Below are 11,813 nucleotides of genomic sequence, written 5' to 3'. Positions count from 1 at the left end.
GTACACATCCTCAAAGTAAGTTTCCATTAAGAAATGTAATTTTGACATCAATTTGCCAAATCTCATACTCATAATATGCAACAATGGCAATGAGGATTCTGATGGACTTAAGCATGGCTACAAGTAAAAAAGTTTCATCATAGTCTATACCATAAGTTTGTTTGAAACCTTTTGCAACTAACCTTGCTTTGTAAGTATGCACTATGCCATCCATGTCAATTTTCTTCTTGAAAACCCATTTGCACCCAATGGTCTTTGTACCTTTAGGTGGATTGATCAAGGTCCATACCTGATTATCATACATGGATTGCATTTCAGACTTTATGGCCTCTAACCATTTCTTAGAGTCCAGATCTGACATAGCCTCTTGATTGGTAGTAGGTTCATCTTGATCAACTAATATTGTGTCATGGTTATTAGTTACAAGGTATCCATATCTCTCGACTCATGACGTGTCCTTTCACATCTACGTAATACTTGTGTTACTAGAGAAGTGTCAACAATGCTTTGTTGACTCTGAGTATCCAAAGATGATCAATGTAGTTTTCTGGTTCTCGAAATTCTTTGAGTTGTATCTTGCTCCCACTGGTTCCTTCAATAATAAATTTCATTTCTAGGAAAACACCATTCCAAGTGACAAACACTTTGTATTCGGTGGGATTACAAAAGTGGTATCCCTCAATTTTTGTAGGATACCCCAAAAAAATACATTTGTCTAATTTAGGCTCTAGCTTATTAGAAACTAGACGTTTCATATAAGCCTCACAACCCAAAATCTTAAGAAAAGACAAGCTGGGCTTCTTACTAGTCCACATCTCATATGGTGTTTTTTCAACTACTTTGGAAGGAACTCGATTTAGTGTGAATGCAGTTGTTTCAAGTGCATAACCCTAAAATGTAAACAAAAGATTTGTCAGACTCATCATAGATCAAACCATTACTAATAAGGTTTGATATCTCCTTTTTGACACACCATTCCATTATGGTGTTCCAGGGGGAGTTAATTTTGAAATAATTCCACAATTTCTAATATGGTCATCAAACTCTTGGCTCAAATATTCTCCACCTCAATCAAGTCGAAGGGCTTTTATTATCTTACCAAGTTGGTTTTGTGCTTCATTTTGAAAGCATTTGAACACTTCAAATGATTTAGATTTAAGTCTCATTAGGTAGACATAACCATATCTACTAAAGTCATCAGTAAATGTAATGCAGTACTTGTAACCTCCTCTAGCTATTGAACTTAACAATCCACATACATTTGTATGTATTAGGCCCAATAATTCATTGGTCCTTTCACTGTGTCCAGTAAAAGGATTCTTGGTCATCTTACCTAACAAACAAGATTCAAAAATATCATATGATTACAAATCAAATGAATTCAAAATTCCATCTTAATTGAGTTTTGCAATACATTTCTCATTTATATGGCCAAGGTAACAATGCCAAAGGTAGGTTGGATTTAAATCGTTAGACTTAAATATCTTAGTATTTATGCTATGGATTGAAGAATTGTTGGGTTTTTGAAGATTCAAAATATAAACCATCTTGTAAATCGACATTTGCATAGAATATATCTGTATAATAACTGGAGCAATTATTATTCTTAATAATAAAAGAAAAACCATCATTATCCAAACAAGAAACTGAAATGATATTCCTACTTATACTAGGAACATAAAAGCAATTGTTCAAATCTAGCGAAAGTCCACTAGGTAAAGTAAGTTCATAACTTCCTACAACTAAAGTAGCAACTCTTGCTCCAGTGCCAAATCATAGGTCAACTTCGCTTTTCTTCAATTGTCTACTCCTTGTGAGTCCCTGCACATAAATACCTTAAGAGCCGGTCTCACCAGTCTTTTTTTTATTTGGATCCTCTAAATATATTTTGTAGTTTCTTTCCGACTGACCATGTTCATTGTAAAAGAAACAAACACCCTCCTTAGGGGTTTTAGTCTTGGGTTTAGGTGTGGGCTTGGGGTGAGCATTGGATTTTCCAGCCTTTTCATTTCCCTTACCATTTCTTTTTCCTCTTTTCTTGGATCCATTTCCCTTTTGAACCATTAGAACATCATTAGACTTGGACTTGATATTTTACTTAGTAGTTTTAAGTATCATATGTAGCTCAGAAATTGATTTGTCCATCTTATTCATATTGTAGTTCATGAAAAACTGGTCATAACTTTTAGGTAGTGAATTCATAAATCAAATCAGTTGCCAACCCTTGGCTTAATGGAAATCAAAGTCCATCAAGGTGATCAATATAGCCTTTCATCTTTAGGACATGAGCGCTAACTGAAATAACCTCATCCATCTTACAAAAATGCAGTGCCTTGGTAGTTTCATACCTTTCTTGTCTTGCCTGTTACTAAAACATTTCCTTTAGATTGTAAATCATATCTTAAGCATCCATGTGTTCATGATCTTTCTGAACTTCAGAACTCATGGTAGCTAGCATCAAGCATGCAACATCAATAGATTCATTTTTATGCTTCTCATAAGCATTCTTTTCAGCTCTAGTAGCATTCTTAGTTGGTTCCTCAAGGTGAGGTTCATCTAGGACATAAAGCTTCCTTTCTTGTTTGAGGACAATTCTCAAATTTTGATACCAGTCAAGGAAGTTAGTCTCAATAAGTTTGTGCTTCTCAAGGACCGATTGTAGTGACATAGTAGAATTATTATTCTTGGTCATCTACATTAAAATTCAAAGTTTAATAAGAATTTTGATAACTGAAAAGCTTCCACTAAATCCATAACCCTAAAGAATAATCATATCAATTTAGTGAGCCTAAGATTCATATTTCACCCAACTGTAATTTAGCTTTGGCATGACATTAAAATTAAGTTATTTAGGTAGGTAACTCTTACAATTTACATTTAATGTAACACTTAGAAATCTATGAAATTTTTGACATCATATGTCCCGACATGTTTAAATCTCATCTTATGCCTTAGGCCCAAAACCATTTTGATAGTGTAACACCCATAACCCATATCTGTCGCCTGAACAGGGTTACGGAGCATTACTGGAGTCTACAGATCAACAGACTGAAATTTCAACATTTCAAAACATATCAATATTCATATAAAAAACCAACCAATATTATTCATAATGTCCCTTATGCGAGCCATCAAGGCCTAAAATATGCATTAGAAACAAGCTAGGACTAAATCAGAAACTCAGAGAATTTTTCAGAAAATAGTAAAATTTTTCAATACTGAGGGGCCACACGGCCAGCAGACACACCCGTGTCTTAGGCTGTATAGGCATTCGAAATGGGAACACACGCCCGTGTCATAGCCCGTATACGTGCCCGTGTAACTCTCTTACTTGGTCACACAGCTAAGCCACACGTCCATGTTCTAGGTCGTGTACCCTTCGAAACAACCTCACACGCCCGTATGTCAGACCGTCTGCTAGGCCGTGTAATAGCCTGGCTTGCAGCCCTTTTAAAGCTACAGGGGACACACGGTCGTGTCACCTGACACACGACTGAGACACACGCCCGTGTCGATGAAAATAGGCTATTTTTCAAGCCATTTTTCTCACCCAAATTGGTATATTCCTACAATCACAAATACACACATATACAAGTTATAATAAGGCTCTAAAACCAAGCATATTATAGCTTAATACATATGGTATGATCACATACAACCAATATGCCCTTAGGCACCTCAAATGACAATATATATATGTATAACTATGAACACAATTTGCTCTTTTGATCAACAAAGGCTTGACCAAAACTATACCAAAATGTACCATATATGGAATACAAAAATTAGCTCCAATTAGTCACATAATTCACATATATCTAGTGCACCAAAAATTATCATTTGTATATTTGAGATATAATATCATCATTCATAAAAAAGTTATTCACATACATGTCAAACTAAGCCATTATCTCATCAAAATCCCAAAACTCAATAAAGTCAAATGGCCATTACAACATTTCAAACACATAGGACAATATTAGCCAAAAATACCTATACATGCTATTATAACCAAAATTAAACATCCAAATGTACCAAAAGAGCCGATGGATAGAGTGATATAGCTCCGAAAAGCTTCCAACCTGAACGAGCTTCTGATTCACTATAAAACACGAAAATAACATGGAGTAAGCATTTAAGCTTAGTAAGTTCGTATAACTTAGAATTTAACTTACCATTTAATCAAGTAATAGCTCCGACAAGCTTCCAACCCAGACAAGCTTTTGGTTCACTATAAAACACGGAAATAACACAGAAGAAGCATTTAAGCTTAGTAAGTTCGTATAACTTAGAATTTAACTTACCATTTAATCAAGTAATAGGTAAGTATAAGGCATATCCCAACACATTTTGGCCAAATGCCTAAGCGCATATTCACCTACAATATTAGCCATATAAATACATATATGAACCAATAATCATGGATAAGCTCAACAATTAATCAAGTTCCATATACATGTATCATCCATTTCATATATCTATATATCATAAAACATCATTTCCATGTATTTCATGTGTATACCTGTAATAGTTCGTAATGAACTCATATCATTTAGTATCAGAACATTGCGCGTTAAATAGTTTAGAATACCGTTAGATGCTCGGGATAGCTTACACATAGTGTGCTAGCTCATTAACCGTAATCCATCAATTCATGTACGTGTATGCTCATATGAGCTATGAATCGGCATGCTCATTTGAGCTATAGATCAATATGCTCTTACGAGCTATAAATCGGTATGCTTTTAAGAGTTATAAATTGGTATGCTCTTACAAACTATAAATCGGTATGCTCTTACGAGATATGGAGTATCTGCAACACATGCAGCATCTCAACCAAATCATGTAACCCTAATGACATGTCATTTGTATCCTACGAATTCTTATGGTTCAAACAGGACTCGGTACTTTTCGTACATCATTGGATATGCAATCAGTAATAACTTATAACAATATATAACTTATATATATTTCAATTTAAAACATATAAACACTACTTAATTACACGAACTTACCTCGACGATTAAACATAGATACGTAGGCGACTAATTCGAGACTTTCTTTTTATCCCAATCTAACTCTGTAGAGGTCTAACTGGATCTATACAAATAATTTAACTCAATTCAACATATAATCCATTCAATTTAATCCAAAACATATTTTTGGAAAAATTACCATTTTACCGCTATACTTTTAATTTTTTTACAATTTAGTCCCTGGGCTCGGAAATGAAATTCATAAAATTTTACCCCTACCCAAGCCTAGTCGATTACTATAAAAACTTATAGAATCCCATTTATTTCAAAAATATACAAATTATTACATGAATTTATCACATTTTTCAATTTAACCCCTAATTGACAATTTCATCAAAAATCTCTTTACAAAAGTTGCTTATCTAATAACAACCATCCATTTTCTATCATCAAACATAAAAAATCATATGTACTCAACAATGGCAAAACCCTAATAGTTTAACTATTTCACAAATTAGTTTCCGAGCTTGCTAAATTAAGCTACAACGATCCCGAAAACATAAAAATCAATAAAAACGGGACAAAAATACATACCATGCACAAGGATTTAAGTTGGCCAGACCTAGGTTTTTCAATGGCTATTCTTATCTTTTAAATTTGGTTGAAAGATGAAAGTAAAAAGATGATGTTTTGTTTCTATTTTATTTAATTTATCTTTAATTACCTAATTACTTAATTATCCTTTAAAAACTCTATAAATCACACAAATGCCAAGCCATGTGCATCTACTATCACTATTTATGGTCTAATTACCATATAAGGACTTCCACTTTTAAGTTCTATAGCTATTTAATACCTTTAGCTATTAGAACACAACTTTTACACTTTACGCAATTTAGTCCTTTTTATCAAATTGAGCATGTAAACGGTAAAATTTCTTAATAAAATTTTTATATGGTAATACTATCATACTGTAGGAAATAAAAAAATAATAAAATAATTTTTTGACTTTGAATTTGTTGTCCCAAAACTACTATTCTGATTTCACTAAAAACGGGTTGTTACAACTCTCCACCTAAAGGGATTTTCATCCCCGAAATTCTTACCAGGAAAAAGGTTTGGATATTGCTTTCTCATAGCTTCCTCGGGTTCCCAGGTGACTTCTTCTATACCGTGTCGTTGTCAGAAAACAAAAGCTATGTTCTTGTTTCTTAATTCTTTCTTAATTCTTTCATCTCTCTGTCAGAATTATGATTGGTTCTTCACTGTACGACATATCAAGCTAAATTTCCAAATCCATCGGAGAGATAACATGTGAGGTGCTAGATTGGTACTGTCATAACATAAATACGTGAAAGACATTATGAATCTTTTCTAGTTCTGACAGTAAAGCTAATCGATACGCAATAGGTCTGATTCTTTCAATAATCTCATACGGTCCAATAAATTCCAGACTTAGCTTTCTTTTCTGACCAAACCGAAAAAATTTCTTCTAGGGAGATACTTTTTGAAACACTTTATCGCCAACTTAAAATTCTATGTCTTTACTTTAAGGTCCACATATGATTTCTGAAGATCTGAAGCTGCTTTCAAATTATTTCGGGTCACTGTAGCTTCTTCTTTAGTCTCACGAATCAAATCAACCCCAATATCTTTCTCTCACTGAGCTTAGTCTAGTATAACAGAGTACAGAATTTATGGCCATATAAAGCCTTAAACGATGCCATCTTTATACTCGATTGAAAACTATTATTGTAAGCGAATTCAACCAACGATATATATTTTTCCCAGCTGCCCTCAAACTCTAAAACACAGCGATGAAGCATATCTTCGAGAATTTGAATTACTCGCTCAGACTGGCCATCTATCTGAGAATAAAATACAATGCTGAAATGCAACCGTATTCGAAGAGCTTCCTGTAACTTTCTCCAAAATCATGATGTAAACCTCGAATCTCTATCCGAAATAATGGAGACTAGCACTCCGTGTAATCTGACAATCTCAAAAACATATAACTCAACTAATCTGTCAAGGGAGAAATCTGTACGTACCGAAATGGCATCGATAACCCAAATGGCATCATTTTGTCTCGGAGATAAGGGTAAACCCGATACAAAGTCCATAGTAAATCGATCCCATTTCCATTTCGGTATCATTACTAGCTGTAATAATCCAGAAGGTACCTGATGTTCAGCTTTAACTTGCTGACGTACTAAACATTTAGATACAAATTCGGATATCTCACGTTTCATTCCCGGCCACCAGTACATCTGTTTTAAATCACCGTACATCTTATTACTTCCCGAATGAATAGACAAGCTACCACTATGAGCTTCGTGTAAGACTTTCTTAATGAGTTCTGAACTCTTCGGTACACAAATTCTACCTCTGAACAATAAGCAACCATCGGATCCTATCGGAAATTCTGAATCAGAAGTTGACATTGTATCCGTTTAGCTAACAAATCGTCATCACGTTTCTGAGCTTTACAGATATGCTGTAAAAACATCAGTCTAGCTTTCAACTTGGCTAAGATCGAACCATCATTAGATAATGTCAATTGTGTATTCATCACTCGCAAAGCAAATAAAGATTTCCTACTCAGAGCGTCAGCAACTACATTCTCTTTTCCTGAATGATAATCAATGATCAACTCATAATCTTTTAACAGTTCGATCCATCTACATTGTCTCAGGTTCAAATCTTTCTCCAACATTAAATACTTTAAACTTTTATGATTGGTAAATATATGAAATTTTTCGCCGAACAAATGGTGTCACCAACTTTTCAACACAAACACGATAGCTGCCAACTCTAGGTCATCTGTCGCATAGTTCTTTTCATGCGGCTTTAACTATTTGGAAGCATAAGCTATTACTTTATCTTCCTGCATCAAAACACAACCTAAGCCATTTAAAGATACGTCACTAAAAATTACAAATTCTTTACCCGATTCAGGCTAAACCAGAACTGGTGCTTCAGTCAATAGTGCTTTCAACTAATTGAAACTTTGCTGACATTTCTCAGACCATTCAAATTTCACATCTTTCTGTAAAAGTCATGTCATCGGTGTAGCTATCATCAAGAACCCTTTAACAAACCTTCGATAATAACCAGCTAATCCCGAAAAACTTCTGACCTCGGATACATTTTTAGGTGGTTTCCAATCAACAACTGCTGAAATTTTACTTGGATCAACTCTGATGCCTTTAGCTGATACTATATGTCCTAGAAAATCGACTTCTCAAAGACAAAACTCACATTTGCTAAATTTAGCAAAGAGTTGTTTATCACATAGAGTTTGCAACACAATTCTCAAGTGTTCAGCATGTTTGGACTCGTCCTGATAATATATTAGAATTTCATCAATAAATACCACAACAAATCTGTCTAAATACGGTCTGAAGATTTTATTCATCAAATCCATAAATACTGCAGGTGCATGAGTTAAACCAAATGGCATCACAAGACTAGATCTAAATACAGTTTTCGGTACATCCGAATTTTTACTCGTAGCTGATAATAACCAAAATGAATATCAATCTTCAAAAATACTGTAGCACCTTTCAACTGATCGAACAAATGTCAATTTAGGGTAGTGGATATTTATTCTTGATTGTAACTTTGTTGAGCTGATGGTAATCTATACACAATCTTATCGATTTGTCATTTTTCTTAACGAACAGAATCGGTGCACCCCAAGGTGAAAAACTAGGTCGAGCAAAACCCCTATCTGTCAATTCTTGCAGCTGTGCTTTCAACTCTTTCAACTCAGTAGGAACCATTCTGTAAGGTTCTATCAATATTGGTGACATCCCCGGTACCAATTCAATAGCAAACTCAACCTCTCTAATCGGCAATAATCTAGGTAACTCATCTGGAAATATATCAGGATACTCACAAACCACTAGTACTGACTCAAGCTTCAATTCAGACACTTTAGTATCAAGTACACATGCAATGTAAGCATCGCAGCCCATTCTCACATATTTCTGTGCCGACATAGCTAATATAACCATAGGCAACCCACTCGGACTATCTGATTCAATACGAAGTGTCTCACCGTTCTGACATTTCAATACAATAAGCTTTCGTCTACAATTTAAAACAACATAATGTAGAGTTAGCCAATCCATGCCCAGAATCACATCAAATTCATCAAACGGTAACAACATCAAATCAGCTAGAAAACTATAACCCCAAGTCATCAAAGGACAATTCTTGCAGACTTTATCAACTAACACATACTGACCTAGGGTTTCGATACTTTAACCACAAATTCAGTGAACTCAATAGGTAAATTCTTAATAGACACTAAATTCGTGCACACATATGAATGAGTGGATCCTGGATCAATCAAAGCAGTAATATCAGTATAAAAAATAGAAAAAGTACCAGTAATAACATCTGTTACAGAGGCATCCTCTCGTGTGCAAATAGCATAAGCCCTAACTGGTGCTTAAATTCTTACTAGACACTAAATTCATGCACACATATGAATGATTCGATCCCGGATCAATCAAAGCATAATGTAATTATAAAAATAGAAAAAGTACCAGTAATAACATCTGGCGCAGAAGCATCCTCTCGTGTACGAATAGCATAAGCCCTAACTGGTGCTTAAATTCTTACTAGACACTAAATTCGTGCACACATATGAATGAGTGGATCCCAGAGTAATCAAAGCAGTAATATCAGTATAAAAAACTAGAAAAAGTACCAGTAATAACATCTGGCGCAGAAGCATCATCTCTTGTGCGAATAGCATAAGCCCTAACTGGTGCTTGTGCCATGGATCTCACAGCAGAATCTTTTGTAACACCATGGCTACCACTCACATTTCCCGGATTATGAGGTGGTCTACCTCTTGCAGCAGTGTTGCTCAGCCTCATGGTCTGAGCTTTTTCTTTCTCGAATTTCTTTGGGCAATCTTTAAGATAGTGGTCTAAGGAGCCACACCTGAAACACGCTCCATTCTTTAATTGACACTCACCATAATGTGGTTTCTTACAATGCTTGCACTCGGGCCAAACATCTCTAACACTTCCCACACTTGCTACAGATGTAGCCTGAGGTTTTGGACTAGAGCGTCGGGTACCACTATCTCTACTAGAATAACCAATAGAAGCTGTAGAAAAATTGTAATGTTCTTTTGATTTCTTTAATACTAACTGATAGGACTTCCCAGTCGATCTCATTCTTGAGTCTCTAGCTTCAAAATCAGCACTCTTTTCTCTTTATAGAGCTCATCAGCTTTATGTGCTCGATCAACCAATACAATGAATTCTTTCAGCTCAAGAATCCCAACTAGTAGCTTTATGTCTTCGTTTAGCCCTTCTTCAAACACATAGCAGTCTCGGTCGAAATACACTCACGAGCATATTTACTCAGTCTAAAAATTCTCACTCGTATTCTAACACAGTCATATGGCCCTGTTTAAGCTCAAGAAATTCTTTACGTTTCTGATCTAGAAACCTCTGACTAATATATTTCTTTCGGAACTTGGTTTGAAAGAATTCCTAGGTGATCCGTTCTCTCAGCATAATAGAAATCAATGTATTCTAGCACTGGTAAGTCGAATCTTCCAATAACGACACTGCACATTTAACACATTTAGCCGGTGAACAAGATAACTTATCAAAAATCCTAATTATATTCTCTAACCAAAATTTAGCTCTCTTGAGAACATCTTCAGTAGTAGCTCAGAATTCTTCAACCCGGTATTTACAAATCTTATCGGCAGGTGGCTTACTAACTCAGATTGGTTCCATACCTTGAGACATAACGGGAACCAATTGAGGAGCAAGAGGGGGTGGAGGTTGTTGAGTAGCCAGATTCGTCCGTACAAACTCAGTAAACCATTCATTCATTATCTAGAAAAATGCTTCTTTAACCTCTTCTTCCAACCCTCAGATACGTGCCTTGTACCGCTCAATGTACTCCGTGAATAGAGGCTTGAGCGTTACTCTCTACTTCATTGGAGTCAGCTCGATTGGATGTCATTGCTATATGAAAACTTGTTTTAAAAAGGTCAAGTAATATCACACTATCACAGATTATATAATGGCATGTATAGCTAGACTCTTACATTCTATGTTCAGTTCGAGAATTGACTTAACCGTAGCTCTAGTACCAATAAATGTACACCCCTAACTCGTATCTGTCACCGAAATAGGATTACAAAGCATTACTAGAGTTTATAGATCAAACAGACAGAAATTTCAACATTTCAAAACATATCAATATTCATATAAAAAACCAATCAAAATCATTCATATTTTCCCATATACGAGCCCTCGAGGCCCAAAATATGCATTAGAAATGAGTTGGGACTAAATCGAAAACTTAGAGAATTTTTCAAAAAATAGTAAAAATTTTCAATACTGCAGGGTTATACGGCCAGGAAACACGCCCGTGTCTCAGGCCGTGTGAGCATTTGAAATGGGAACACACGGTCGTGTCCCAGATAGTGTCCGTGCCCGTGTAACTCTCTGACTTGGTCACACAGCCAAGCCACACGCCCGTGTGCTAGGCCGTATACTCTCTAAAACAACCTCACACGCCCGTGTGCCAGGCCGTGTGCTAGGCTGTGTAACAGCCTGACTTGCAACCCTTTTAAAGCTACAAGGGATACACGGCCGTGTCACTTGGCCGTGTGTCACTCGTGGCTGAAACACACGCCCGTGTGGACGAAAATAGTTTATTTTTCAAGTCATTTTACTCACCCAAATTGGTATATTTCTACAATCACAAATACACACATATACAAGCTATAATAAGGTTCCAAAACCAAGCATATTTTAGCTTAATAAATATGGTATGATCACATACAACCAA

At 35.5% G+C, this 11,813-nt stretch overlaps 1 protein-coding gene across 1 annotated transcript; it reads right to left on the bottom strand.

Moving 5' to 3' along the window:
* Positions 1-9,051: 9,051 nt before the first annotated feature.
* LOC121214561 (uncharacterized) lies at positions 9,052-10,174 on the bottom strand. The gene is made up of 2 exons (XM_041088339.1): positions 9,697-10,174; positions 9,052-9,071 (listed from the first exon to the last, which is right to left on the bottom strand). Exons 1-2 carry the CDS (start codon positions 10,172-10,174, stop codon positions 9,052-9,054), a joined length of 498 nt encoding a protein of 165 aa, XP_040944273.1.
* Between the last annotated feature and the right edge of the window lie 1,639 nt (positions 10,175-11,813).

This window comes from Gossypium hirsutum, chromosome D02 (genome assembly GCF_007990345.1).
Source record: "Gossypium hirsutum isolate 1008001.06 chromosome D02, Gossypium_hirsutum_v2.1, whole genome shotgun sequence".
NCBI lineage: Eukaryota > Viridiplantae > Streptophyta > Magnoliopsida > Malvales > Malvaceae > Gossypium > Gossypium hirsutum.
This window is presented reverse-complemented; position numbering and strand designations above follow the sequence as displayed.

Excerpts from the sequence above, each read along its gene's own strand:
- LOC121214561 (XM_041088339.1), bottom strand. The coding sequence starts at position 10,174 with ATGAGATCGACTGGGAAGTCCTATCAGTTAGTATTAAAGAAATCAAAA. Across the intron at positions 9,072-9,696 it reads TGCGCCAGATGTTATTACTG|ACGAAAGCTTATTGTATTGA; the intron begins GTACTTTTTCTA and ends TTTAAATTGTAG.